Source organism: Elephantulus edwardii, unplaced genomic scaffold (genome assembly GCF_000299155.1).
Source record: "Elephantulus edwardii isolate Elephantulus edwardi_28Jun2011 unplaced genomic scaffold, EleEdw1.0 scaffold00003, whole genome shotgun sequence".
NCBI classification, from domain to species: domain Eukaryota; kingdom Metazoa; phylum Chordata; class Mammalia; order Macroscelidea; family Macroscelididae; genus Elephantulus; species Elephantulus edwardii.
In genome coordinates this window covers 35,134,303-35,160,128 of record NW_006399753.1, presented here as the reverse complement: position 1 = coordinate 35,160,128, position 25,826 = coordinate 35,134,303, and the positions used below count along the sequence as shown (strand labels likewise).

Sequence of the window (25,826 nt, the reverse complement as noted above, 5' to 3'; positions counted from 1 at the left end):
ACATGCTCTAACAGATGTATGTCTTCAGCTTGTGATGCAGAAAGTATTCCAAAAAAGACCAGAGGGGGCCACTGTGAGGAGTAAGTATGCATTGACCAGAGGTGAAAGAGTTAGAAAAAACTTGTATGTAGAAGAATTGAAGGGATTTGAGGCTTTAGGAACCCTGGGAAAGAAAGCAGGGAGAAACGAAACATGGGATGTTTAGCAGGCCGTCAGTATTTTAGAACTGGAGGAGAGGCACGAGATACAGAATAAAGTGACAGGGTTTTGGTGGTCATCAAGAGCAAAGTCACGTCTGGCCTTCAATGTCAAACTAAGAATCTTGTATCTCTGCCTTTATCTAATGGGAGCCTCTTATTAAAGCTTCCTGGCAGCAAGCAATAGACAAGTTTGTATTTTATCTCAATAAATTCATCTGACAGAAGTTAAGACTAGAGACAGGCAACTTAGGAGGCTGTATTAACAGCCTAGGTGAGAGAATAAGGACTACAATAGCAATGGTAGGAGGAATGGAGATGATATGGTAGATTTAAGAAACAGACATGGAGAAAATCAGTAAAACTTGTGAGAGAGGAGGGATGGGAAAAGGAGCCCAGATGATTTAATCTGAGTTTGTTTGTGTTCCTGGTGGATCCATTTGCCGAGATATGGAAAATAAGAACAGGGTTAGATGAAAATCCTTATTATATTTTTGGAGAGGATAAATTATGGTGACCCTGAGGCCAGAAAGCCTAAAACTTCAGAAGAAAACAGGTCAATTGAGAGCTGTCTGAGTATAACCACTGGGAAGTCCTAACTCATGGAACTCCGAGTACAAGGGGATTGAACTGCTGGAATGCAAGGCATTTTCAGTGGCAGATTTAGAGAAATAAGACTACCAGGCTTTATCTGCCTAGCCTATCTTCTAACTGATTGCCACTTGAGTTGGAACGGACTCACAGTTGACCCTTCAGCAGGTTTATGGAGGCTCTAACTCACACAGGAGGAAACTGTCCCTTTCTGTATCGTGGTGCCACGGATGGATTTGAACTGCCAAAGAGATGCCAGCTTTGGTTTAGCAATGCCACTCCCCACTGAAAACGCCACCAGAAAAACTCTAGTCTGAGTCAGTTTTGCAGAAATCTGTTGCCTATTAAAGCAAAATATACTTGGATCTCCTGCATGTTGTTATATGCCATGAAGTGAGAAGTAACTCAGGGCTGACCCTCCAGCAGGTTCTCAGAGGCTGTAAATCATAAGGCAGCTGACTGTCTATCTTTCTCCCACAGAGCAGTTAGAGGATTAGAACCACCTATCTTTAGGTTAGCAGAGTAGCTCCTTATCCACTAGGCCACTTGAGCTCCCTGAATCTCCAGCATGAAAGGAAAGAATTCTAATACTGAACCACCACTACTCTTCATCTGAATATAAACAATCATTTAAAAACTTGCGAGTGGATAAAATCGAAAGGAGTAAGGGGAAAAAAAGAAATTGCAGGAAACATCAATTAAGGAACAGAAAATGAGAAGGGAAGAAATAAGAGAGAAATGGGTATAACAGGAGAACTAACTACAGCAGACATACAGAGCATACACAAGAAGGAAAAGCCTCCAGATCTGATAATCAGGAGCTAAGTTTACCAAGAAGAATTTCAATTACACACCAGCGGAAGGAGTCAGATTGGAGAAAGCTGAGGTGTGAATGAGAAGTGAAGAAACAGAGAGTACATTTTAAAAAAAGTTTTTGTGCAGAGAGCTAGACAGCAAAAGAGTACTGTTTTGAGAAGAGGTTTGAATGAGCTAAAAATTCCACTTTTTTCTCTTGAAAATGGCTTACTTAACATTTACTGGCATAAACTCCTGCATGGTTTTATGCAGTGTGGTTGTGATATAAAAAATGCTATTGTACTTATGTTCACATTAATTGTCCTATTTTTGTTTATTTGTACATTTTCTTTCACTTTAACAAATTAGTCTTGCCAAAGGTGGGTTACTTCATTAACTGGAAAGAAAAGGCTTTGGCTTTATTGGCAAATAAACAAACAAATAAATAAATACAAGAGATGGAAATGGAAGTGCAGCAGAGGGAAGGGGTAAGGAGCAGAGCAATCCCACAGTGGGATGGGATCAAAACTATAGCTTTAAAAGCCTTGTTCTCGAGAGTTCAGAGATAGAGGGAGGTGAGAATGGGCGTGGATGTGGGTTTCCCTGTGCAGAGGAAGCAGGAAGTTGATGTTTCCACCTGGTGATACCAAATTTATTCATTAAGAAGTAAGTGACATCATCTGAGTAGAGCTGGAAGAGTGGGGTTTTAAGACAGGGAGACTGGACAGGATAGTGAAAACTGACAACTATTGTGAGTGAGGAAGTGGACCTGGAGGGCAGTGGACAAGCTGTCCTGAGGGCTCACGAAGCTGGAGACATCCACCTTTACCGGCCTGAGTGTAAAAGGAGCAGTGCAAGTGAACTGCTTCAAAGGAGAGGTTCCTAAAATGCCTGTAAAGTCAAACAGCTTCTTGCAAATAGCATCTGCTTCCATTAACACTGAAATGGGGGGAGCTCTGGTGGTCTAGTGGCAAGAAACTGCACTGCAATCCCAGAGGCGCACGGTTCGAATCCACCAGATGCTCTGCCGGAGAAGGAGGTGCAATATCCTCCTGTACCAGTCAGATCTGATTTGACGGTACACGCACACAAAAATTTAAAAAAACAAAAAAACAACACTGAAGTGGCCAAAGCCTGGGAGTTACATTAGTCATTTTTGGTTTATTCTAAAAAATACTGATTTAAGAGCCATCACATACTGGCAATATGATCATCATTTAAAAAACAAAAAAATCCTTAATCAAGTCAAATTCACTTCAACTCGTAATGTCTGTACCGGACAGAGGTGACCTCCTCATACAGTTTTCAAGTTTACAGAGAATATGGAAATGTGTTTTTCCTGCAGAGTGCCCAGTGGGTTAAAACCAACCTCATGTCTAGTATCCAAATGCCTGGCCACTGTACCACCAGCAGGGCTCCTCAATATACACAAAAAACTCACTGTCATCAAGTCAGTTCTGATCATGGCAACCCTCCACTCAGCTCCACAGATTGTAAATTGTTACAAGAAGGGACTGCCTGTCTTTCTCGTAGGGAGTGGTCAGTGGATCTGAACAGAAACGTCTCAGCAGCGCAACATTCTGTGCAAACTGGAGACAAAAAACATACCAGCAACTCCTGGTGGCGTCTTAATGAATTTCCCATTAAAATGGCCAATAACAGCTTCGCATTTTTCTGTTGATTCCATCCTATTTACACATAAAAATACAAAATTTATAAACATTTAGGTCGCCTACATTTCATTTTGTTCTGTGCATGTGAATGCACTCTTACAAGGCTTACTGAATATAAATGTCATGTAACAAAAATGTGACTAAGAGAAGGTTTATCTTATTCTGTATCTAATGGTTGTTTTCGTATTTTCATAGTAAAATACTAACAGATAATCACAAATACTTTCTAAATCATACAATAATGAAATTATATCAAGCATTTATTATCAAGCATGTCAACTGCGTAATTTATTCTAATTGTTGGAAAGCTGATTATCAATATGCAGTAACTTTGCTAGCTGTGACACTAAAACAGTGGTTTAAAATACCAATAACAGTTTAAAAAGTTAGCTGCTGCTTATTAGAATTTTTTACAGTTTTAAAGATGACTTTTACTTTAACATATTTTCAAAAAGGCACACGAGACAAAGAGACGACTGAACTGGGGGAAGGAGGGTACAGAAAAAAGTGCAACAATGAATGAATGGAAATACAAAATCTCTGTAAATATTCATTAAAATCAATAATTTTTTTTTTTTTAAAGGCACACGAGAATACAGTAAGAGTGAAGAGATAACAAACACTGTACTGGAACAGTTGAAAGAAAAAAACTATTTAAAATGAATATATGATTAGACACTATACGTACGATACTAGCCCAGAATAAGAGGTACATTGCAACAAGGACTGGGGTGTGAGTTAATTGTGTAACAATGAATGAATATTAAAAAAAAAAAATGAACTGGGGGAGGGGGATATGAGGAGAGGGGGTACAATGTACAACAATGAATCAATGAAAATCTTTCCTGTAAACTCTGGTTAAGATCACAATTAAAATACATTTATTGGGGGGGGGGAAGAGACATGTTAAAAACTAGTGTCCATCAGATGGCATGCTTGATACATTCTTTTTTCCCACATTTGCCTCAGGTTTCATATTGAGTCAGTGAAGTCAGTCATGTACTGTCTATATATAATTTGAGAAATACTGCAAGAAGCTGAATGAATTTGGTTTTTCTTCAGGGACAGAAATACTGGGTAATTTATTCAAATCAAACTAGCTAAACACACTCTTGGACCATTAGCTTCATTTTAAGGGCTAGTAATAGTTTTTAAAAAGAAGCTCTAGTAACTTAGTGGTAAGGCACTGCACCACCAACAAAAAGGTAAATGTTCGAATCTATAATGGGCAATCTCCTCCAGTGTGATTTGCTACCTCTGAAATCCTGCTGGAGGGTCACCTAGAGGTTGGTTCCAATTCTATGGTAATTCTACATATCCAAGAGTGGTTTTAATAAGACAACAACAACAGAATGTTCTGTCTTTGGATACAGAGATGATACTACTGGATCTACTTTCCAAAGAACAGTCAGAAAGGTGATGAAATGATGCCGAGGCTTTCAGTGAGTCACCTGCATCCTCTGAAACAAAAGCCTTGAAAACCGAAGGTGCTGGCTTTGGTGACTGTTTTAGTTTTTATTTTGCACTTCTCTGACTTTAACAGAAAAGAGTAATGGACTAAAAAGCCAAAGCTACTCTTCATTACTTGGCAGCAAGGTGACAATGGAAAAGGAGATTTTTGCCTTGATTGTCTCATATGTAAAAATAGTGAATGAAATTTAGTTTGTAGGTGTGATCCTCATCAAATGGAGTGACACATATGGAAGTCAAATGGCAGAGATTATTCCTCAGAAAAAGTCAATACCCTAGAACATGAAGACATTATTTGTCACGGCACCAAATGATCAAGCTCCAAAATAATGTACTTCTGTACATGAACTTTGGTTAGCATTTTGCTACAAACATATTTTGCTACACTTGAGAAGCCAAATGAACTGCTACATGGAAATATTTGTTCTTCCTGACAATGGAGGGGAAAACAGGAGGGAAGGAGTATGGGAGAGTTAGTTGTATCAAAACCATTTTGTTTCTTTCTAAAAAAAATCTGAAGAAAAATGTTAATATTAGTTAGGTTTCTGTGTAAGCAAAGAGATAAAATGCCTTACTTTTTTTTTTTTTTTAGTATTTCCTTTAAAATTGTAATTTAACTAATTTTACTGATGGTGAATCACATTTCCATCAAATGTAGAGCAGGGAGTGGGGTGGAGGAAGGGAGATGGAAGAGACAGTATCTATGAAATAGGAGCCTGATGGTTGTTTTCAAGAAGTTACAGGCATCATGGTACAATAAACATACAATTTCAGAACTGGTTCTGTGATATTTGGTTGTTAGCCAAGTATTTAATGTGTTTGGATTCAAGCATCCTTAATGAATTTCCAAAAGATCTGAAAAACTGCAAGCTGATATTGACATACAGTTTCAGTTCATGGAGAAACTAGCTAGTATTTTTTATTTTCTGGAATACCTAACAGAACTCTTTGTCTTCACATTAGAGAGATGGGCTTACCTGGCAAAGCCAACACCACGACTTGTCCCACTGGAATCACGCAGTATCCTTGTAGAAATAACTTGTCCAAAAGGTTTGAGCATGTTTTCAAGTTCTTGCTCATCCATGGACAGTGGCAAATTAGAAATATACAGGTTGGTAGGATCTTGTTCCTGTTGCTAAAATGAAATGAGAAATGCCCATTAATTTCCAATAGTGGATGAGATACTTGCACACAAGAGTAGAAATTGTTAACTTGTCTATTTTTATTTATCCACTCTCTTTAGTCTGGTGCCTTTAAAGTGCTTCCCTGTGAGGCTGTGGGAACCACAGAACACCTAATTCTCCTTGGAAACTGTACAGTAGTGTCAGAAGCTTGGACCATCTGAGCAGGTCAGTTAAGAGCCGTTCTTAGCAGATCTGGAAGTTGAACTGCTGGCAGAGACTGGAGAGTTGGAGAGATGCCCTCATGGAACCACGACTCTCAGCTGTTTGCTGTGATCCCCAAAATAACCAACCTCTCCCCCAATTCTATTTTTAAGAGTCCATTTCAAGTACACCATAGCACAAGAATCTTGCTGCTAATAATTCAACTCAAAGACACATGAAAAATTCTGGATTAAGCCATCTAGAGTCCAAAAGGGGTTTTCCCAAAATTCCTTTCCTCTGCTCTACAGCAGTGGTCTCATTACTTCTGCACTGTGATAAGCATTAGAAAAACGACAGTTACTAAACTGGCCGAAACGAGAGAACTCAAAGACATGTAAGAGGATTAACGCTGGGCAGAACAAATGTAGAATCTAGGCAACAAGTAGGTGACCAAGGGGAAGGGAGCACTGCTGCTCAAAGATGGATCCAAGAACGAGCAGCACTGGCACTGCCTGGGGACCATCAGAAAATCGGTGCCTCGGACCTCACACCCAACCTACATAATAAAAAAGAGCATTTTAATTAAGATCCCCAGGTAATGCATATACACAAGAGTTTGAGAAGTATGGACTGTTTTGTTTTGTTTTTATTATTTGCTACCCATCCTTCCTCTACTGAGGTAGAATCAAATGAAATCAAAGATAAAATTTTCTGAGAACCTGTGTGAGTATTTATTCTAACTGCTAGGGATAAGGGGCTCTGGTGGCACAGTCAGTAGCATCTAGAGCAGTTAATCAAAAGGCTAAGAGTCTGATGGTTTGAATCCACCAGGCAGCTCCACAGGAGAGAAATAAGCATTAGCCTCCTTTTGTTACAGCCATGGACCCCAATGAAGGGTCACTATGAGCTAGAATCTACTTGATGACAGTGATTTGAGTGTGTCTAAGTTGATGGGCAAGGATGGCAAAGCTCTGTCTCTCATACTTTGGACATGTTGTTGTTAGTGCTGCTGAGTCAAGAATGACTCACAGAGACCCTATTACCAACAGATCTGAACCCTGTCCTATACTGTAACAACCTCACAATCTCTGATACACTCAAGCCCACTACTGTAGTCACTGTGTCATTCAACCTGGTTGAGGGTCGTCTTCTCTTTCACGGTCTCCCCACCTTTCCAAAGATAATGTCCTTCTCCAAAGAAGAGCCTTTCTTAGCAACACGGCCAGAGTATGTGAGATGAAGTTTAGGCATCCTGGCTTACAAAGAGCTCTCTGGCTGCACCTTTTCCAAGACAAATCTGTTTTTTCTTTTGAAAACTCCTGGAATATTCAGTCCTCTTCTCCAACAGCACAGTTCAAAGGCATTTCAATAATTCTTCTATCACACTTATTCAATGCTCACCTCTTAGAAGCATATAAAGTTATTCAAGTGAACCACAGTCCTCAAACTAATATCACTGTTTCTCAGTTAATTTGGAGAGGTCCCTAATCACTGACTTTCCCAATGTAAAACATCTCCTGACTGCTGGTACCAAGTATACTGATTGTGGATCCAAGTTAAGATGACCTCACTGATAACTTTATCTTTTCTCCATCTATTATAATGTTGTCCATAGATCCAGTGAGAGCTCTGGTGGTCTAGTGGCAAGAAGCTGCACTGCAATCCCAAAGGCATGAAGTTCAAGGGCACCAGCTGCTCCACAGAAGGATAGGCAATCTCTGCCTGTGTGATTAACTGCCTCCGAAAACCCGCCAGAGGGTCAATTATGGGTTGGTTCTGACCTTTCAGTACACAACACAACAGTAAAAGGTCCACTGGAGAGAACTGTTTTCTTAATGTTGAGATGCAATGTATATATATGGCTGCAGTGTTTGATCTTCTGCGGCAAGTGTTTCAAATCCTCTTCCCTTTCAATAAAGTTGGGAAAGACTATTCCTTGGAAAGGGTTATTATGGACATGGTGAATGCAGCAATGGGTTCAAGTGTATCAGAGATGATGAGAGTAACACAGGATTCAGATCTGTTGTTCATAGGGTCACTGATGACACACTCCATCACCACCACCACCACCACCACCACCACCACCACCACCACCTACATGTATTAAGTACTCAATTTACCAGGAAACATGATAATTAGATTATTTTTTTTTTACTAAGTCACGATGAATCTCTATCATTTTCAGATTTGGGTACGATATAATTAATTTAAGACCTATAACATCTTTCTTTAGGTCTTAGGAACCAAGTATATATACTGAACTATGAAAGATACCTACTGTTCTTTAATAAGCTCTACTGATCAATGAAGGAGTGATCGCAGTGAGTCTGTAGGGAGTTGTGCTGTTAACTGAAAGGCCGGGCCTCTGGCAGCTGGAGTCCAGGAGAGGTTCCAAGGGAGAAGGACGGACCATCTCCCGTGAGATTCCCAACCCTGGAAACCTGCTGGAGGGATCAGCTACCAGCAGGTTCTAACTCAACAGCAGTGAGTTGAGAGGTTATTAATTAGTAAGGCCATTAAGAGATATTTTGGCTTGTAGACCACAAAGTAGCAAACTTTCTAACATTCTAGATTTCTAAAATGTATAGTACTTTAAAAATATACCTGAAGCATATGCATGTTTAAATTTGCCTAGAGGTTCTAATTTTCAAATATATCCTCGCATTAATTAAACCTGAAATAAACCTCTCATTTTATATAATCTGCAAGTGAAAGTCAACGCTAACCTTTCACGCTACATTTATCTGGTAGATTTAAGGTAACGATCTGGTATTTCCATCCAGTTGCTGCTGCACTGACTCTATCTCATGGCAATCCCACGTGTATCTGTGTAAACTATGTTCCACAGGGTTTCCAGCAGCCGATTGTATTGAAGGAGACCACCAGGCCCTTCTTCTGGGGAGACGTGAACCTCCTTTTTATTAGTACTTAACTGTGCTAATGACTTGCAGCATCCGAGGACCTGTGTTGTTGTGGTTGCTGGGAGCTGTTGTGTTCAGTTCTGACTCATAGTGACCCAGTGTTCAAAAGAGCAAAATCCTGCCTGGTGGCGCAGCGTCCTCCCAGTTGATGCTGAGGCCACTGTATCAATTCAGTTCCCTGACAGCCTTCCTCTTTTCTGCTGACCCTCTACCAAAGACAGGACCTTTTCCCAGGGACTGCCTCCTCATGAGAACACACTCAAAGAAGGTACAATCTGCATTCTGGCTGTACAGCTTCCTGATTCTGATACAGAGCATGGAAGCACGCGTGTGAAAGTCCCATCCCACAGGATCAGAGGTGGCTTCTAGCCTAAGTGCCCAAGACACTTTCAGGGTGAGGTCAGCAGGGTAGGAGCCAAGAGGAAATTCTCATTTTCCCAAATGCTTAATTGCAGGCTGAATATCACCTTATTAACAATTCATGGACTAAAGAAAATGCCAACTTTTATATTCAGGATAAAAAAAAATAATCAGTGCAGCATCACTGATTATTTTAGGTCAAGGCAAAGTTACTGACAATGATAAAGTCTATCTTTAATGTGCAAAATGGGGAAGTGATTTATTTACTAAATGCAGGAGATAAGTAAAATGCTTCAAAATACAGGGAAAAGCACAATCTTCAGTATGAAAGTCTTCACATTCTTCTAAGGTAGGGGAGTAATAAAGTCTCTATTTCCATTTCAATTCCTACCTCCACCAACTGTATCCAATTAATTATTCCACTTCTCCACTAGTCATCTTACTTTGGTCCTAACCTCTCAAAGCCCTGAAGCATTCCTGGTGGTCAAGCCCATACACAATACTGTGGAAGTCTGGTCGTTAATTAGCCTACATGGAAAGAGCTCCTCTCTGAAGGTGCGCTCTGAGGGACTCAGTGTTGTAAAACACTCAATGGACATCAACAGTGCAGCGCGTATATCTCAAACCCTGTCCTTACAGAAGATGAAATCTTGTAGCTGTTATGGATTGAACTAGTTCCCCTCAAAATATGTACAAAAGGAGCTCAGGTGGCATCACTCATAACATGTTGGGTTACTAACCAAAAGGTCAATGGTTCAAATCCACCAGACATTTCACTCAGGAGAAAGATGGGCAGCCTCTTCTCACAAAGACTTACAACCTTGGAAATGTGATGAAGAGCTGCTTTAAGTTGGAATTGTCTCCAAAGGAGGAGGTAGGTTAAAATAAGTACAGTAAATCCTGAACTCATTCAATCTGTGATTAAAAAATGTGTTTTACTTGTAACAGTGTAGGATGTGCGTGTTTCAAGTCACTCTATCTGAGATACAAAAGAGATTAAACAAGTATGTCAACAAGCAGAGATGGGAGAAAATAAACACCATGTCAAAGAAAGATCATCAAGCAGCCCTGGTGATGTCCTAAGCTATTTGCTGGGCTGCTAATAGCTCTTGGGTTTGGATCCACTAACCCTTCCCTGGTCAAAAAGAGAGCCTCTGAAACCAGACAGAGGGAATTGACTTGACAAAAGTAGGTTTGATTTTGGTTTTCTAGGGTCAAAGTCCTAAATTTGGACTATAATCTTGTTTATGAGAAAACAAATTTCTGTTAAAGTCAATGTATGGGGTTATTTCTGTTATATTAACATTGTTGTTGTTTACCACTGAGTCAGAATCGACCCACTGCTGACCCTCCAGTGGCAGTTAAATTGCAGGGGAGGAGATTGCCCATCCTTCTTCCACAGAGTAGCTGGTAGCCTCGAACTGAGGGCCTTTGGGATTGCAGCACAGATTCTTGCCACTAGGCCATTAGAATTGTTGTTATGTGCCGTCGAGTCATCTGGAACTCACAGTAACCCTATGTACAACAGCTCTAAACCCTGCTCTGTCCTGTGCCAATTTCACTGTCTCTGACAGCCTCACTCCAATTACCCCAGTCACTGAATCAAACCCCTTAAAGAGGGTCTTCCCCTCCTGCACTGTCCCTCCATCCTCCCAAGCATGATGTCCCTCTCCAAGGACTGGTCCCTCCGTAACATGTCCAGAGTATGTCAGATGAAGCGTCAGAATCCTTGCCTCCAAGGAGCCACCTGTTTTAACCCTCTCTAGGATGAATATGTTTGTTTTCCTAGCAGTCCATGGTACATTCAATACTGTTCTCCAGCACCACAGCTCAAAGGCATCAATTCTCCTTCTATCCTCCCTAGTTATTGTCCAACTCTCTGATGCATAACAAGCGATTGCAAAGTCCATGGCCTGTATCAGGCACACCTTAGTCTCCAGAGGGACATCACTGCTCTTCCGCACTTTGGAGAGGTCCCTAACAGCAGACTTTCCCATCGCAATACATCTTTTAATTTCCTGGCTGCTGGTGTCAAAAATCTTGACTGTGGAGCCAAGCAAACGAAAGCTGTGAACAATCTCAATCTCTTCACCATCCATCCTGATGCTGCCAATTGGCCCTGTGGTGAGAATTTTTGTCTTCTTGACACTGAGCCTCAATCCATATTGGAGCCTGCAGTCCTTGACCCTCTGCAGCAAGCACTTCAGGTCCTGTCCTCCTCACTTTCAGCAAGCAGGGTTGTGTCATCTGCATAACGCAGATTGTTGACAGATCTTCCACCAATCCTGATGCCACATTTCTCCTCATAGAGCCCAGCCTTCTGGATAATCTGTTTTGCATACAGGTTGAAAAGGTATCGAGATAGGACACATCTCTAGCATACACCCTTCCCATAACTAAAAAAGTGGTCTAATGGTTACAATTGTTCACCTACTACCCAAAAAGTCAACAAATTAAACCTGCCTGTCACTAAATGGGAGAATCATGGGACAGATTATTTCTGTAACTATTACAAACATGAAAACTCTAATGCTCCTTTGTTCTATAGGGCTGTAATGAGTTGACATTTCTTGACAGTAAACAGGGGTCCTTATAATATAACTATTACTCAAATCCTGCCTTCCATTTTTTATAGCTAAGGGAACAGTGGTAATAAATGAGATACTAGAAATGTGTATGGGTCACAATGGGAAGACAATCAGAAAGCCAGTTCTAAATTGGTTAGGAGAAGACTTATCACAAGACTTGACATTGAGATGAGACTAGAGGAATACAGCACAAACCTGGAGGTCAAAAACAGATTGTGAAAGGTTATCTTAAAGTAGGATTTTGTTAGTCATTGCTTCTTACACTTTTCCATTTAAACAATGCTAAAAGTAAAGCAGAATGAGTATGTACCTTCAAAAGCCTGGAGGCAAAGAGCAATGAAGCTTGTCAGAGGTGCAAGTTACCCTTGAAGTTTGATTCTTTATCTTAACAAAGTCTTGTAAATTTTGTAATCTTTTTTCTAACTCTCAATGTTAGTATAGAGATGATGTGTTAGACTCAAGACCTTAAAGGAAAATTTATATTCCAGGAAGATAAGCAATGTCTGTTCTGGGATTTCCTGGATTCTGGCAGTCAGTTGTAAGAGAAAGAGGAGGAAGAAGGAATTAGTCATTTACATCCTGGAAGGTAGGAAGCAAGGAGTGACAAGATCAAATTTATCTTACTAAAGTTTTCTGAACCATACTCCATACACAAAGGTGTTGAGTGCAGTATAGTGGGCTGGCTCCAGGGCAATCCAAAGTGAAGTTACTCTGACCTCCATTAACCCCACAAAGTGAAAGAATCCCTACCAACAGCAAAACTAGTGCAAAGACTCCTGTGGGGGTCAGGCACGACCCTCTATCAATTCCAATTCCAGTACTGACCGTCTTGTCTATGGCTTTCACTGCTTCTCTAAGGGGTATGATAATTTATGACAGTGACCACACTGAACTCACAGACAATAGTCGCAATTATGGGGTTTCCCAAGAGAGTTGAAAGCTACAATTGACTATAACTCTTCAATCAAGACAATACCGTCTCAGCTACTCTAGTAGGCAAGCCTCTCTCTGACCTCAACATCCAGGCCTTGGCGAATGCCCTGCCTGAGCAAGTATTCCAAACTTCCTTAGTGCTGTCAATTCTGTACTACCTTCTCTCTGCAAGTGAGTCTGGGCCCCATGGCACGCAGCAGACCGAGCTCAGCTCTGTCTCACACCAGTGTCTGGTTGTCGGCTACCTCCACTGCCACCACTGCCATCTGTACTACTGACACCGGGTCTTTTTATCTCTGATTCACGCAAGGATCTCAGGTAGTTGTGAGATGTCTATTTTCCGCCTCCGAACTGACTCAATTTAAACCTGGCAGAACGGCAAAACTGAGCAACCCCACAGGAGTATTCTATCTTTTGTCCTTTGTCTTACCCAGCCTTAGAGTGAGAGTTACAAAGCCAATGACTAGAAACGCCAGACTGAATAATCCACCATAGCACACTTAGTCAGATTCCTAATAAAGCTAGCAGCTCCCTAATTAAAGGGCCTTATAACAAATATTCTTCAGACAAAGGTATAGCATTTAAAAAATTTATATAGGAAGCACATTATCATAAAGACTGCATGCTTCCTTTTAAAATCATAATTATAAAAAGCAAAATTACTAATATTTAAGGATGCTCATAAGAAAAAAATCTGCCATCTGTTAAGTTTTTAAAAAGGAGTTGATGGTGTAGGAATAAAGACTTTCTAAATCTGCACTTGAGGAGCTCTGCAGGCCTCATGGGTAAGAGCTGCCTGCCGGCCCAATGCAGGCAGTCTGACTCCACAGCCTCTGTGGGAGGAAGATGGGCACCTTCCTACCATGTGATTCGCGGCTTCTGTAAACCCACAGGAAGGCCAGCTATTGAGTTGGTTCTGACACAAAGGCAATGAGTGTGTTGTAGAAATCTGTGGGTTTTTTGGCTTTTATTGTATATTCCAGGGAGCTGCATATGTGTTCTCCGATATTAATTTAAGATGAACAGTTCAAACTCATGGAGGTACTGTAGAAGAAAGGGCTCCTTACAGACATGAAGACATGAAACCCCTTACGGAGCAGCTCTCTTCATAACACAGAGGAGGATGGCCGTGAGGTCTCGAGGTTTATTACTAACGTATGCACATCACAGATTCTTTAAAGTCTTAATTCAGCTTGAAAGTTTACTAAGTGGAAAATATGTAAACTTCTAAAATCAGAACCCTGAAACTGGTTTCTTGAACCATTCCTTTGATATAGTGACAGAGAACAGACTAAACTACAAGTAAATATTTCACATGATTTTAAAGCCTTTGCTTCCAATAGCAACAACACTGGTTAATTGAGTTTCTCTATTTGGGATGACCTTTAGAGCTAATGCTATTTATCTTTCTTTTCCAATATTCAATCCGTCTTGCAAGCACAGCTCACAGAGTTACAATAATTTTACAATTTAAAAGAAGAAGAAGAAACAGAAACTCTAAGCCAGCAGCCGTGGCCATAAAAATTATCTAATCCCCACACTGTCTGTGTCTTCTAATTACCATACACTCAAAGTGAACAGAACGTATCATACTTGTAAATCACTGGAGGGTAGTTCTTGAATGAGGAAAATTTAGTCTCTTTTAAAATATGTGATAGCCATACTGTTTTATTATATACAGTGCCTTGTCTGAAAAAATAACGCTGTAAACGATGGATGGCTACGTACACAAAGGGGTGCACACGTCTTTTTATGTCTCTAGGCATATAAAGGGTTCAACGGCTTCTCTAACAAGTAGAAAACGAGATCTCCTATTGGCTGTGAGGGGGCTAAGTGGCTACTAATGTTCACCTGAGTAGAAAAGTGGGGCTTGGAGGTCCTGCATAACTTAAAGTACTCAGTCATCATCTGTAAGGAATTAACAAAACCTCCCTGTGTGTGTGGAACAGTTTCTAACATGTAAGAAAGGGACTTGGCAGAAGAATCAGACATCTGTTTCCCCTTGTACTGAATAGGTTCACCAACCAGCAGATAGCTGCTCACAGCTATGCAAGCTGCTTGGAGCATGGCGAACCTCTGTGTGTGGAAGGGGATTACATTCCTGCTTGACTGCTTGCCTATTTACTGAAAAGAATGTGTAAGTTTATCACCAGCCAAATAACCTATGAAAGATGATCTTCTGGCCCCTGGTAATCCTTAAGAAGTGCTGATGCTCCACAGACGTCACTCCATTAGTAGACATCTCCAATGATAACTATAGTTTTATGTCTTTTTACTCCTCCTAAGGAAGTCTGTGAATAGTACTCATCATTAATTCGTAGGAAAACCAGTTTTAAGAGAACACTGTGACATAGCACTGAGTGCCAACCTATACCCAGCTCAGTTGTTCTTAAATACAATGGAAAGATGTCCTCAAAACAGCATATATTTAACAGAACTGTCTCTCTAAAAACTGGACACATTTAAATTATCTATTAAGCTGATCATAAATAAAAACAGCATTGGATCTTTTGGAAAATTCAGAGAAACACTCTTCTACGCTTGGACAGATAATGTGAAGTAAGAAAGGAACATGTGAAAATTGTATGTAATTGAGCTCTGTCCATATGAATGCTCTGTTGAAATGAAGTCATGCTATGAGCACTTGAAATCCATAATGTGCAGACTTCTGGCATAGTACTAGAGTTTCTGAGGTTCTGAACTCATTCTTTTCTCTAGAAAATGCAGGAAGGGATCCTGTGGTGTCAATTTAAAGTTATCGAGACTCTGAAGGAGATCTGTAGACAGTGATCCTTGCTAACCCCCACATTCAGCCCAGTTTTGAGTAAACACATTGTAAAAACTTCTTCACAACAATATATTTTAATGTACTACACTGCTTAATAGGAAACTCTGGTGGTTTAGCATAAGGAGTTATGCTGTCAACTTGAATGCACACAGTTCGAATCCACCAGGAGCTCTGCAGGAAGCAGAAGGCAATCTCTTCCTGTGCAACCTACCGCCTCTGAAAACCCGTGGAAGGGTGAGTTAGCAGTTGGTTCTAACTGGACGGCAAACAACAACAACCAATATGCAGCTTACCTGAAAAGGCATTGGAGATGTTGAAGTAAGAGGACACTCAGGCTATCACTCAAAATAAGGCTTCTGCATTTGTTCCAGACCCGAAAATCCACTCCTCTTTTAATTGTTAAAGCAAAGGGCACAAAATAGTTATGTCAGAAACAATTCAAGGTGAGAAGCTGCACTACCTGAAGAGAGCAGGTACAGAAAGTGGCTGGGAACTGAGGTGCATTACAGATACTCACCTCCTATCTAAAAGAAATTGGAAAAGCTGAAAATGATCGCTGTATTTGAAAAGAGATGTTGATGTGCTCCAAGTCTCAAGATGAGGTGGGCTTCCCTATCACTTCCAGTCAATCAAGAGGAGTGTCTATTTAGGGACTTTGATTTCTATCTCATGGAATTGGATGCACTCAACATATAAGAGTAGGCTCATGTCCAACAATTTAAACTCCTCTAAAATTTCCGAGGAATCTAAAAGGCAAGAAACTGGCTGAAAGCCTCTGTGTATGGTTGACAAGTAATTACATTCCCAAATGCACAGAGAGCTGGTAAAGGAAGATCAAATATGAGTCACACAAGACAGTGGCGGCCCAGGGTTGTGTTATATCTACCCAAGAAGGTTGCTGCCTGGGTTGGTCTCAGAATAAAGGGATAAAGGGATAAAAAAGGTAGACGACTGAATCATCAAGAGTTGAGGCAACCAACCAATGGAAAGAACAATTAACCAATGGAAAGACTAGGGGAAGGAGCTCTTAGTCCCTCAGTTTCAGACAAGGACAGATCTCTTAAAAAACAATCAATCAAAAAAACCTGAAAAAACAAACAACCCAAACACAGCTTCAGCTTTCTACCTGGTTAGCAAAATTAAGAATAGCTTCTATCAGCTTCAGATTAAGAAGGCCTTTTTCTATCCTTTAGCTGACCCTCCAGCAGGTTTTCAGAGGCTATAAATCACTCAGGAGGAGACTGCCTATCTTTCTTCCACAGTGCAGCTAGGTGGATTCAAACTATGTGCCTATGAGTTGGAAAGGCAACTCCTTAACACAAAGCTGCCAAAGCTCCCTTTCCTGTCCTTTACCCTTTTTTTAAACCTGGAGAGATCAGAAATCACAGCCAGTAAACTGGGGGAAAGTATAGGTTTTAATACTTGTAAAAGGGAAAAGTGTAATTTGGGGAAATAGGCAACAAAGTGGCATATGCGCCCATCCCTCTGTAGGCTTTCTGCTAGGAGCAGTCCTGCCCTGGAAGACCAAAGAAACAGACTGGGTAACTGAGTTATATGTACCACACTTATAACCAATAACATATACTTAAAAAAAATCAAACATTTAGTATCGAAAGGTTAACCGGAGCTTAACATGGCAAAACTTTAAGAAAACGATCATCTGTCATACATCAATCAATCCCAGTTTATTTCATAAATATGTAACTGTATGTACATACACATACACATATAACCCATGGCAACATGAGAAAGCAAACAGATAGTAAGTAACGTCGTTAACGAGCAGTTGCTTTGTGGGTTATGATGTCTCCCAGCACCAACAACATCCGATATGCAAATCCCTTTTGCTGACTTGACTCTCGGCACAATTTTCAAAATTCCCTACACATGATTCCAACTCTGACATTCTACAAACTGTATTTTGCAGTGTAACTTGAGCCCCTTTCCATACAAATCTCTTGTTTAAAATACTGTACTGAGGGTGGATGATGTAAATATAATCTTTGTTCTACCACATGGAAATGGCTGTAAATGTATTAAGGGATATGCAAATTCTAAGAAATTTGAATGTGAAAAGTTAAGAGCTATTCCACCAAACATACCACCACTGCTATATTCACTACCATACTAAGCAGAAAGACTGGAAAGACTTACTACCAATTAAGAGTAGCCAGAAAATTGATAGGACCTGCCTTGTATTTTATGCAAGGAGGAAGAAGCAGGAGCTTTAGGAAGGGAGCTAGAACAGAGGAGAGGAGAAAAGAGAGGTATTTCCTGATTGACCAAGAAAGTCATGCTTATCTGCTTACACACTGTTTACAGAAATGGATTTAATATTCCGAAAATCATGCAAAGCAGTTACTGTACATTCACAAGACATATACTTAAAACCTCAGACATCACTGCCTCTCAACAATTTCAAGGGAGAACTGCTTTAAACGCTAGATGGTAATCTGAAAAATTATAGTGCTTAATATGTAAAGTTTCTGTTTATTTTAACTTCTTACTCTGGAGATTAAGAAAATCTAAAATAAATCCAACAAAATCCAAAGCTTTAGGACTATTAAAATCAAGAACTACTTTAGAAAGGTGATCTCTTTCATTAATTCCAGAAATCTATATTTAAACTAATTCATTTATTCAAGGTTAATCCCTATCTTTGTAGCTCTGTAAGATCTTAGTAGCCTTAAGATCTTCCTTGGTAACTTATCTCGTCACCACAATCTTTTATGGTCTATCAACCTTGCTTCTTTTGGAAAAGTGGGTACATGTCAGGGTACAGCCATTGTTTACTATTCAGAGGACACAGAAAACTACTTTCCTCTGCATTTCAAGAGGCCAAAAAAGGTAATATAAAATTACTGGCGTTTTGAAAAGAATATTCAAAATATCAAGCTGCTTGATTTTTCAGACCTGATAGTATTATCTTTAACAATTAAAGACGAAGAAAGGAAAAACTTATCTATGTAATCACATAAACATCTTTATAACTGCACTGCAGGTACTAGGGTATTCGAGGATTTATTACTAGTAATAAAGAATGAGACATAAAGAACAATTTAGTCAAGAGTGACTCCTGGACCATTCATGATTCAACTACTGACTGGATACTAACAATGCTTGTTAGAGAATATAAATATTTAAGAGATGCAGGTCATTTTAAGATTACTGTTATCTCTCAATTCTTAATGAAAAGATGATGCTTTAAGTAAAATAGAGTTGGGCCAGACAATCTGAGGTCATCTTCAGTTGTAAAATTAAGATTTCATATGCAATTGTGATTTAGATAATAAGAGAAGAACTTCACCAAGTCTATCTAAGGCATCATTCTTGAAAAAAGGAATGAAACCCAAATATAATGCAATGTCATTAAGTTGACTCACAGCAGACCCTCTGTCAGGTTTCTGAGGCCATAAATTTATAAAGGAAGACACTGTCCAATTTTGTCCCTTGGAGTAGCTGGAGGATTTGAACCACTAACCTTTTGGTTAGCAGCTTCATATGTTATCCACTATGTCAACAGAGTTCCTTGAAAAAGGACTCATAAAATTCTTTCCCATCTAGCTACAACAACTCCTGGCTGATCTTCCCTCAAAGGCTGTAAATTAAACTGGAGGGAATTGCACATCTTTCTCCCATGGAGCAGCTGTTGAGTTCAAACTGCATGATTCTGAGTTGGCAACAAACATCTCATCACTGTTGTTATGTCCTGTTGAGGCAGAACTCGAGTCATAATGGACCTTTCAGTGAGTTTTCAGAGGCAGTAAACTACATGAAAGAGGATGCCTATCTTTCCCCTGCAAAACAGCTGGGGTTTTGAACCACATGTCTTTGGCATTTACCACTAGGCTACTAGAACTCCTTTCTTACTGCTAGATTGCCATTAAAATATCTTATCTTTGATGATGGACATATAACTTTAAAAAAAAAAGACTGAAAGTTCCTTAATTTATGGATGATTTTGCATTCATAAGCCATAGCAAACCAAAGGAAACTATCAGAATATGAAAGTATTAAAACAATGTTCCTTATTCTTACACATCAATTAATATCCATGTGCACTATGTTAATATAGAAATTAATCATGAAATAGAGGGTATTCATTTCATAATCCTAAAACATTTAAGACTATTTCTCATCTGGAAGGATTCTTTATCAATACTCATGTGGATACTAAAAGTTCATCAGAAGCAAGATTAAGTAAAAGCCACTGCAGAGCTACTAGAGAATATAAAACTAACATTCTATAAATGATGAATGTATAAAAACATTGGTAAGAATCATGGAAGCACTGTACTTTTGCTTTATGGACAATGAGTATTTGCATAATGTGTATATATGTACTACTGTTGTTGTTAGGTGCTATAGAGTTGAGCACAACTCACTTCTGACACACAAGAGAGCCTTTTGCAACAGTCACCATGTCAATCCAACTAACAGTGGATTTTCTTCTTCTTAGCCAACCTTCCACCCTTCCCAGCATCATGTCCTTCACCAAGGAATAGTACTTCCTAGCAACATGTCCAAATTATGTGAGGCAAAGCCTCATCATTTTTGCCTCCAAAGAGCCCTCTGGCTGCACTGTCTCCAACACATATTTGTTCATTCTCTTGGCTGCCCATGGGATGGTTCAGTGCTCTTCTCCAACAACATAGCTCAAAGGCATCAATTCTTTTTTAGTCATCCAGCTCTCAGATGCATACCTAGTAATCAGAAAGACTATGGTCTGAACCAGATGCACCTTAGTCTTGAAACAGACATCACTACTCCTCAATAATTTGGAATGGTCCCTAACTGCAGACTTTCCCAAATGCAATGCCGTCTCCTTATTTCCCAACTGCTGGTATCAAGGATGTAATAATCGTGGATCCAAGCAAGATGAAGCTGTTGACAATTTCAGTCTCCTCTCCATCCATCCTGATGCTGCCTATTGGTCCAATAGTTGAGAATCTTGGTTGTCCTGACATTGAGATGCAATCCATATTGAAGACTGCATTCCTTGATCTTCTGCAACTAGTGCTTCAAGTTTTCCTCACTTTCATCAAGAAAGGTTCTGTCATCTGCATAATGCAGGCTATTGAGGAGTCTCCCTCCAATCCTGATGCCACATTCCTACTCACAGAGCCCAGCTTCTTGGACAGGTTGCTCAGCAAACAGAATGAATAGGTATGGAGAGAGAATACAACCCTGGAGCACTCCCTTCCAATTCCACACCATGCAGTGCTCCCCTGTTCTGTTTGCAAGACAGCCTTCTGGTCCAGGTATAGGGTCTGTATGAGCACAATCAAGTCCTCTGGGATTCCCATTCTTCTCAATGTCAGCCACAACTTGTCAGGATCCACAGTCAATAAAGCACAAATATACATTCTTCTGGTATTCCTTACTTTCAGCCAGGATCCATCTGACATCAGCAATGGTTATCTCTGGTGCCAGGGCCTCTTTGAGAGCCTGCTTCTGGCAGTTTTTTATGTATATACTGTTCCAGCCATTTTCGAATGATCTTTAGCAGTATCTTGCTTGCATATGGTATCAGTGATATTGTCTGATGAGTGGGGTTTTAAAAAAATCTTTCATATATGATATTCTACAATCATCTTTGGAAGCATCTCCAAGTCACATCAGTCCTTGAACATTTTAAAATTATTATTCAAAAAATAAAACAAGTTTTAAAGAACCACAAATAGTTTATGGCCTGACAAGAGATCTGGTGCTATTTCTTGATTTGCCAACGCGCTCCATGATGAACTATGTGTAATGCATATTTGAAAGTTCCTCACAGACTGTTATGAGGCACAACAGCTACTAGTGATGTGGAGGCATGGTACCAGTGGCTTGGAGGAACCATGGCCAAATGCAATGGAGGGTGATTACAAAGGGTAACTGGAAGCACATGGATCAGGATTAAAAAGTACGCATCTTACCTTTGCCATCTGAGCTTGAACCCCATTAGCCTTCAGGGCAGATACAGCTTTCTGAGCTGCAGCAGGGCTGTCGAAATCAACAAAACCATAACCTGAAAATGCAGAACACACAAAGCTTTGTTAAGTCATGACTTGAGATTATGAAAGAGATAGAAGAATTATTTTATTTTGCTTTGATGCTGTTTGTTGTTCACTGCCATCAAGTCAGAAGCAACAGACAGCCGACCCTCTAGTGGGTTTTAAAGAGGCTGTAAATCACCCAGGAGGAAACTGCTCCTCTTTCTTGGAGCAGCTGATGGATTCGAGCTGCTTACCTCTAGGTTGGTAGCACAGCTCGTTACCCACTAGGACACCAGAATGAAAACCTTGCTGCCCTGACACTTCAAGTTTTAAACCGTGGTGCTGTAGCGGCTTCCACCTCAGTGCCTTGATCTCTTCCTTGAGTGTCTTGCAGTTATTGAAAAGTAGCATTTAAGTTACCAACTAAGGTTTAAAAAAAGAAAATCAGCTTCTAAGAAATAGCCATGTGTTCTACTGAGCTTACTGATGACTAAAATAGTATTTAAGTTTATTTTGTAGACTACGTCAAAATAAGCATAATTTTTAGATATCCCAAACATAATCTAAATTTTACTGCTTGATAGAAATTTTATAATTGTTTACCACAAACAGCTCATTAATTCCTGCAAAATAAATAAAGTGGAAAATGCCTCTGGATACTCAAAACATCGATCTTAACAACTGATGCTCTAAAATGATACACAAACAAAACCCCACCACCACCAAGACAGGCCCTGACTCAAAGTCATTTATCCACAGAGTGACAAACTGCTTCAACAAGCTGGGCAACTGTCTCCAGGGCCCCAGCAAATCAAAAGCAGGAAATTAGGGAAAGAAAATGAAGAGGTAGGCACAGGAGACGACGCAGTACTACTTACAGTAAGTGTGTGGACTACACAAGAAGTGAAAATGAGTAGCATCCAACAAAAAGAAAAAAAAATACACAAAGAACTAGACTTATGGAGTTTAAGCACAACTCCAAGAACCTCAGCAGATCTCATGGGCATCATTTTATTAAGAGAGAATACTCAGTGTTTAGATTTTTCCCCTCCATTGTGATAATACTTAAGTTACTGAGAAAAGGTTAAATTATTTTTAGTACACACTTTAAAAAAAAGAAGTGCCAGGTAAAGTATTAAGAGGTTAGGTTTGCTTTTGTGTGTGTGTGTGTGTGTGTGTGTGTGTTTCATTTAGAACACAAACCAAGTATTATAATATTAATTTTAAAAGAGTAAGAGTAGTTTGAAAGCAAAAAGCATTGTTTGGATGTCATACAGTACAGGGGATCAGTACTAACATCTATTTACTTAGGATAAAAAGAAACAGTAATTTAGACAGTGCAGAACCTGTATCAACAGAGACAAAAGCACCTATCAAAAACACCTCAGAAATTGTTCAAAGGTCAGTATGACAATAACAGTACCAAAAATATTGCCTGAAACAAAATAAATTATAAGGAAAAGGAGAGAACCACAAATTACAAAATAGATATTTTAGGAGAGATGAATGTTAAAAGCTGAAGCAAGCAGGAGGTTTCTTACATTACTGGAAATTGGATTAAAATGAAGTTTAATTTGATTTAGACAGTGAAGAAACAGGCAACTGGAGAGAAAAAGGAGAAGGCTGGATCAGGTAAAAGCAGAAAATGCCACTTAACTGTCAGGTTCAAAATGAGATTAAACATGTTTTAGGCATTATCTGAGAATCATCTTTTAAAGCAAACATATAACACTCTCTGGGGACATGCATAGGCATACTCCCTTATTCTGAGACATATTTTAGCATTAAACACAATTTCAGCAGATCAGAAATACTCAGCTAAAATGATGTGTCATAATTAACTTAGCTAAACTCTTCCTGATAAGATCTTTACATTTTGTCCCAAATACTGCTATTGTTAATAAGCTACAATAAACTAAAGTGTCATTTTTAAAAATTTTATCTAAAGATACAATTCAAGCAAGGTGTTACTAGTATTGTCATAGCTGTTATTTCTTAAGATACATGCACAATAGCTATACCTTAATTGTTTATATTGTTTTCTAGCATTTCCCAAAGTTGTTCATAGTGTCACTGAGTAGTCCTGATTGACTTAATAGCATCTAATAAAAAAACCAAACCACCACAATCAAGCTACTTTCCAAATATTGCTGAAACCAAAGATAATATTTTCATTAAGCAACCAGGTTGCCTTGCATTTTCTATCAATATTATTTTTCATATGAACATAAGACTATAAAAATATTATTTAAGAGTCTATAAAACAAATTATGTGAATGATGTTCCTGATGAGAGAAACTAAAAACTTCATGACTTCTAAGGATCCCCAGAAACAATTTGCTCTGATTCTCATACCTGGAATAGGTAATATTTTTCCTACAAGTCTGAGTTCCCTCCCACTAAAATGGGATAACTGACATCATGGAACTGGCTGTGTCACTAGGAAACGTAAGACCATGTTTCTGGCTCACTGCTGGGAAGGGCCTACAGGAACTCAGAAATGAAACAACAGCAATAAACAACCAGTTGTTGTTGGAGTAGCAATGGCTCATGGAGACCTTGAGTGTCAGCACAGAACTGCACTCCACAGGGTTTTCCATAGCTAATTCTTTGGCAACTAGGCTTTTCTTCTGAGTCACCTGAGTGGACTTGTATGTTCAATCTTTTGGATACTCAAGCATGTTAACCGTAGCAACCTACAACTCCACATAGGACTGAAAATTTTCAAGACTCAGGAACTCGAAAGCTCCCCACTTTTATTTTCCCTTTGATTTATACTCGTGTGTGTGTTTTCTGATCTTAAAAAAAGTTATGTACGCATAATGAATTACCAATCTCTCAATTCTTTTGAGTTTCATTCTCCTAAATGACCATATATGCCAGTGTTAGTAAGTAGGAGCTCATGTGGCCTAGTGGATGCTGCCAACTCAAAGCAGGTGGTGTGAATTCATCAGTTGCTCTTCAGGAGGAAGATAGGCAATCTTCTCTGTGATTTACAGTTCCTAAAATCCTCTCAGGGTCAGCTATGACTTGGTTCTGATTCAACAGCAAGGAGTCAAGTTTCAGTTAAGTGTTTAAATACCTTTTGTTGGCTAACCACAGATAATATTTGTGATATAAAATAGCAAGTGATTAATAAATTTTTAAATTTAATACCCAAGATACATATTATTCAGAACAATGTTTTCTTCAGTTTAATCATCTCCTTGAATGTTGTTGCTATATGCCTTTTAAGTAAGAATTGATCTAAATTTTTCTGGTTGATAACCAGAACTTGGTAAAAAATTATTTAATCAATCTCCAAAAATTGGTACTTAAAACAGGAACTTTTCATTTGTACGAATATTGAATATTCTATAATCTCTTATCTATTAAAATTCATCAAAAACACCTTGAATCTATTTTTATGTGTTGGCAGCATCAGAACGGATGGTGAAGAGATTGAGATTGTTAACAACTTCAGTCTGCTTGGCTCCACTGTCAACACTCAGGAAATCAAAAAACGTATTGCGATGGGAAAGTCTGCTGTTAGGGACCTCTCCAGGGTACTGAAGAGCAATGGTGTCACTCTGGAGACTAAGGGGCGTCTGATACAGGCTATGGTCTTTGCAATCACTTGTTATGCATCAGAGAGTTGGACAATGACTAAGGAGGATAGAAGGAGAATTGATGCCTTTGAGCTGTGGTGCTGGAGAAAAGTATTGAATGTACCATGGACTGCCAAGAAAACAAACAGATTCATCCTGGAAAGGATTAAACCAGGTGGCTGCTTAGAGGCAAGGATTCTGGGGCTTTGTCTGACATACTATGGACATGTTGTAAGGAGGGACAGGTCCGTGGAGAGGGACATCATGTTTAGGAGGGTGGAGGGACAGCGCAGGAGGGGAAGACACTCTATGAGGTGGACTGATTCAGTGAGTGGGGTAATTGGGATGGGTGTGTCAGAGGCAGTGTGATTGGCACAGAATAGAGCAGGCTTTAGGGCTGTTGTCCATAGGGTCGCTATGGGTCACAAGCAACTCAACGGCACATAACAACAGTAACAACAAACATCTCAAGTTATCTATATGGTAAATGAACACATTAACTAACTTTATTATAAAGCTAAACCAGTTGCTGTCAATTCTGCATTTCAGAGTAGAACTACTTCAAAGGACTTTTTAGTTGTAATCTTTACAGCAGCAAATAGGCCTTTCTTTTGGAG

At 39.5% G+C, this 25,826-nt stretch overlaps 1 protein-coding gene across 3 annotated transcripts in view; it reads right to left on the bottom strand.

The window, feature by feature from the left end:
* The window catches only part of RBMS1 (RNA binding motif, single stranded interacting protein 1), a 272,153-nt gene that overhangs the window by 35,348 nt on the left and 210,979 nt on the right, over positions 1-25,826 (bottom strand). For all 3 annotated transcript variants that reach the window (XM_006879366.1, XM_006879367.1, XM_006879368.1), the window contains 3 exons: positions 21,563-21,654; positions 5,704-5,861; positions 3,192-3,271 (listed from right to left, as the gene is read on the bottom strand). In XM_006879366.1, coding sequence (XP_006879428.1) covers positions 3,192-3,271; positions 5,704-5,861; positions 21,563-21,654 — 330 coding nt within the window. The remainder of the gene's footprint in view (positions 1-3,191; positions 3,272-5,703; positions 5,862-21,562; positions 21,655-25,826) is intronic.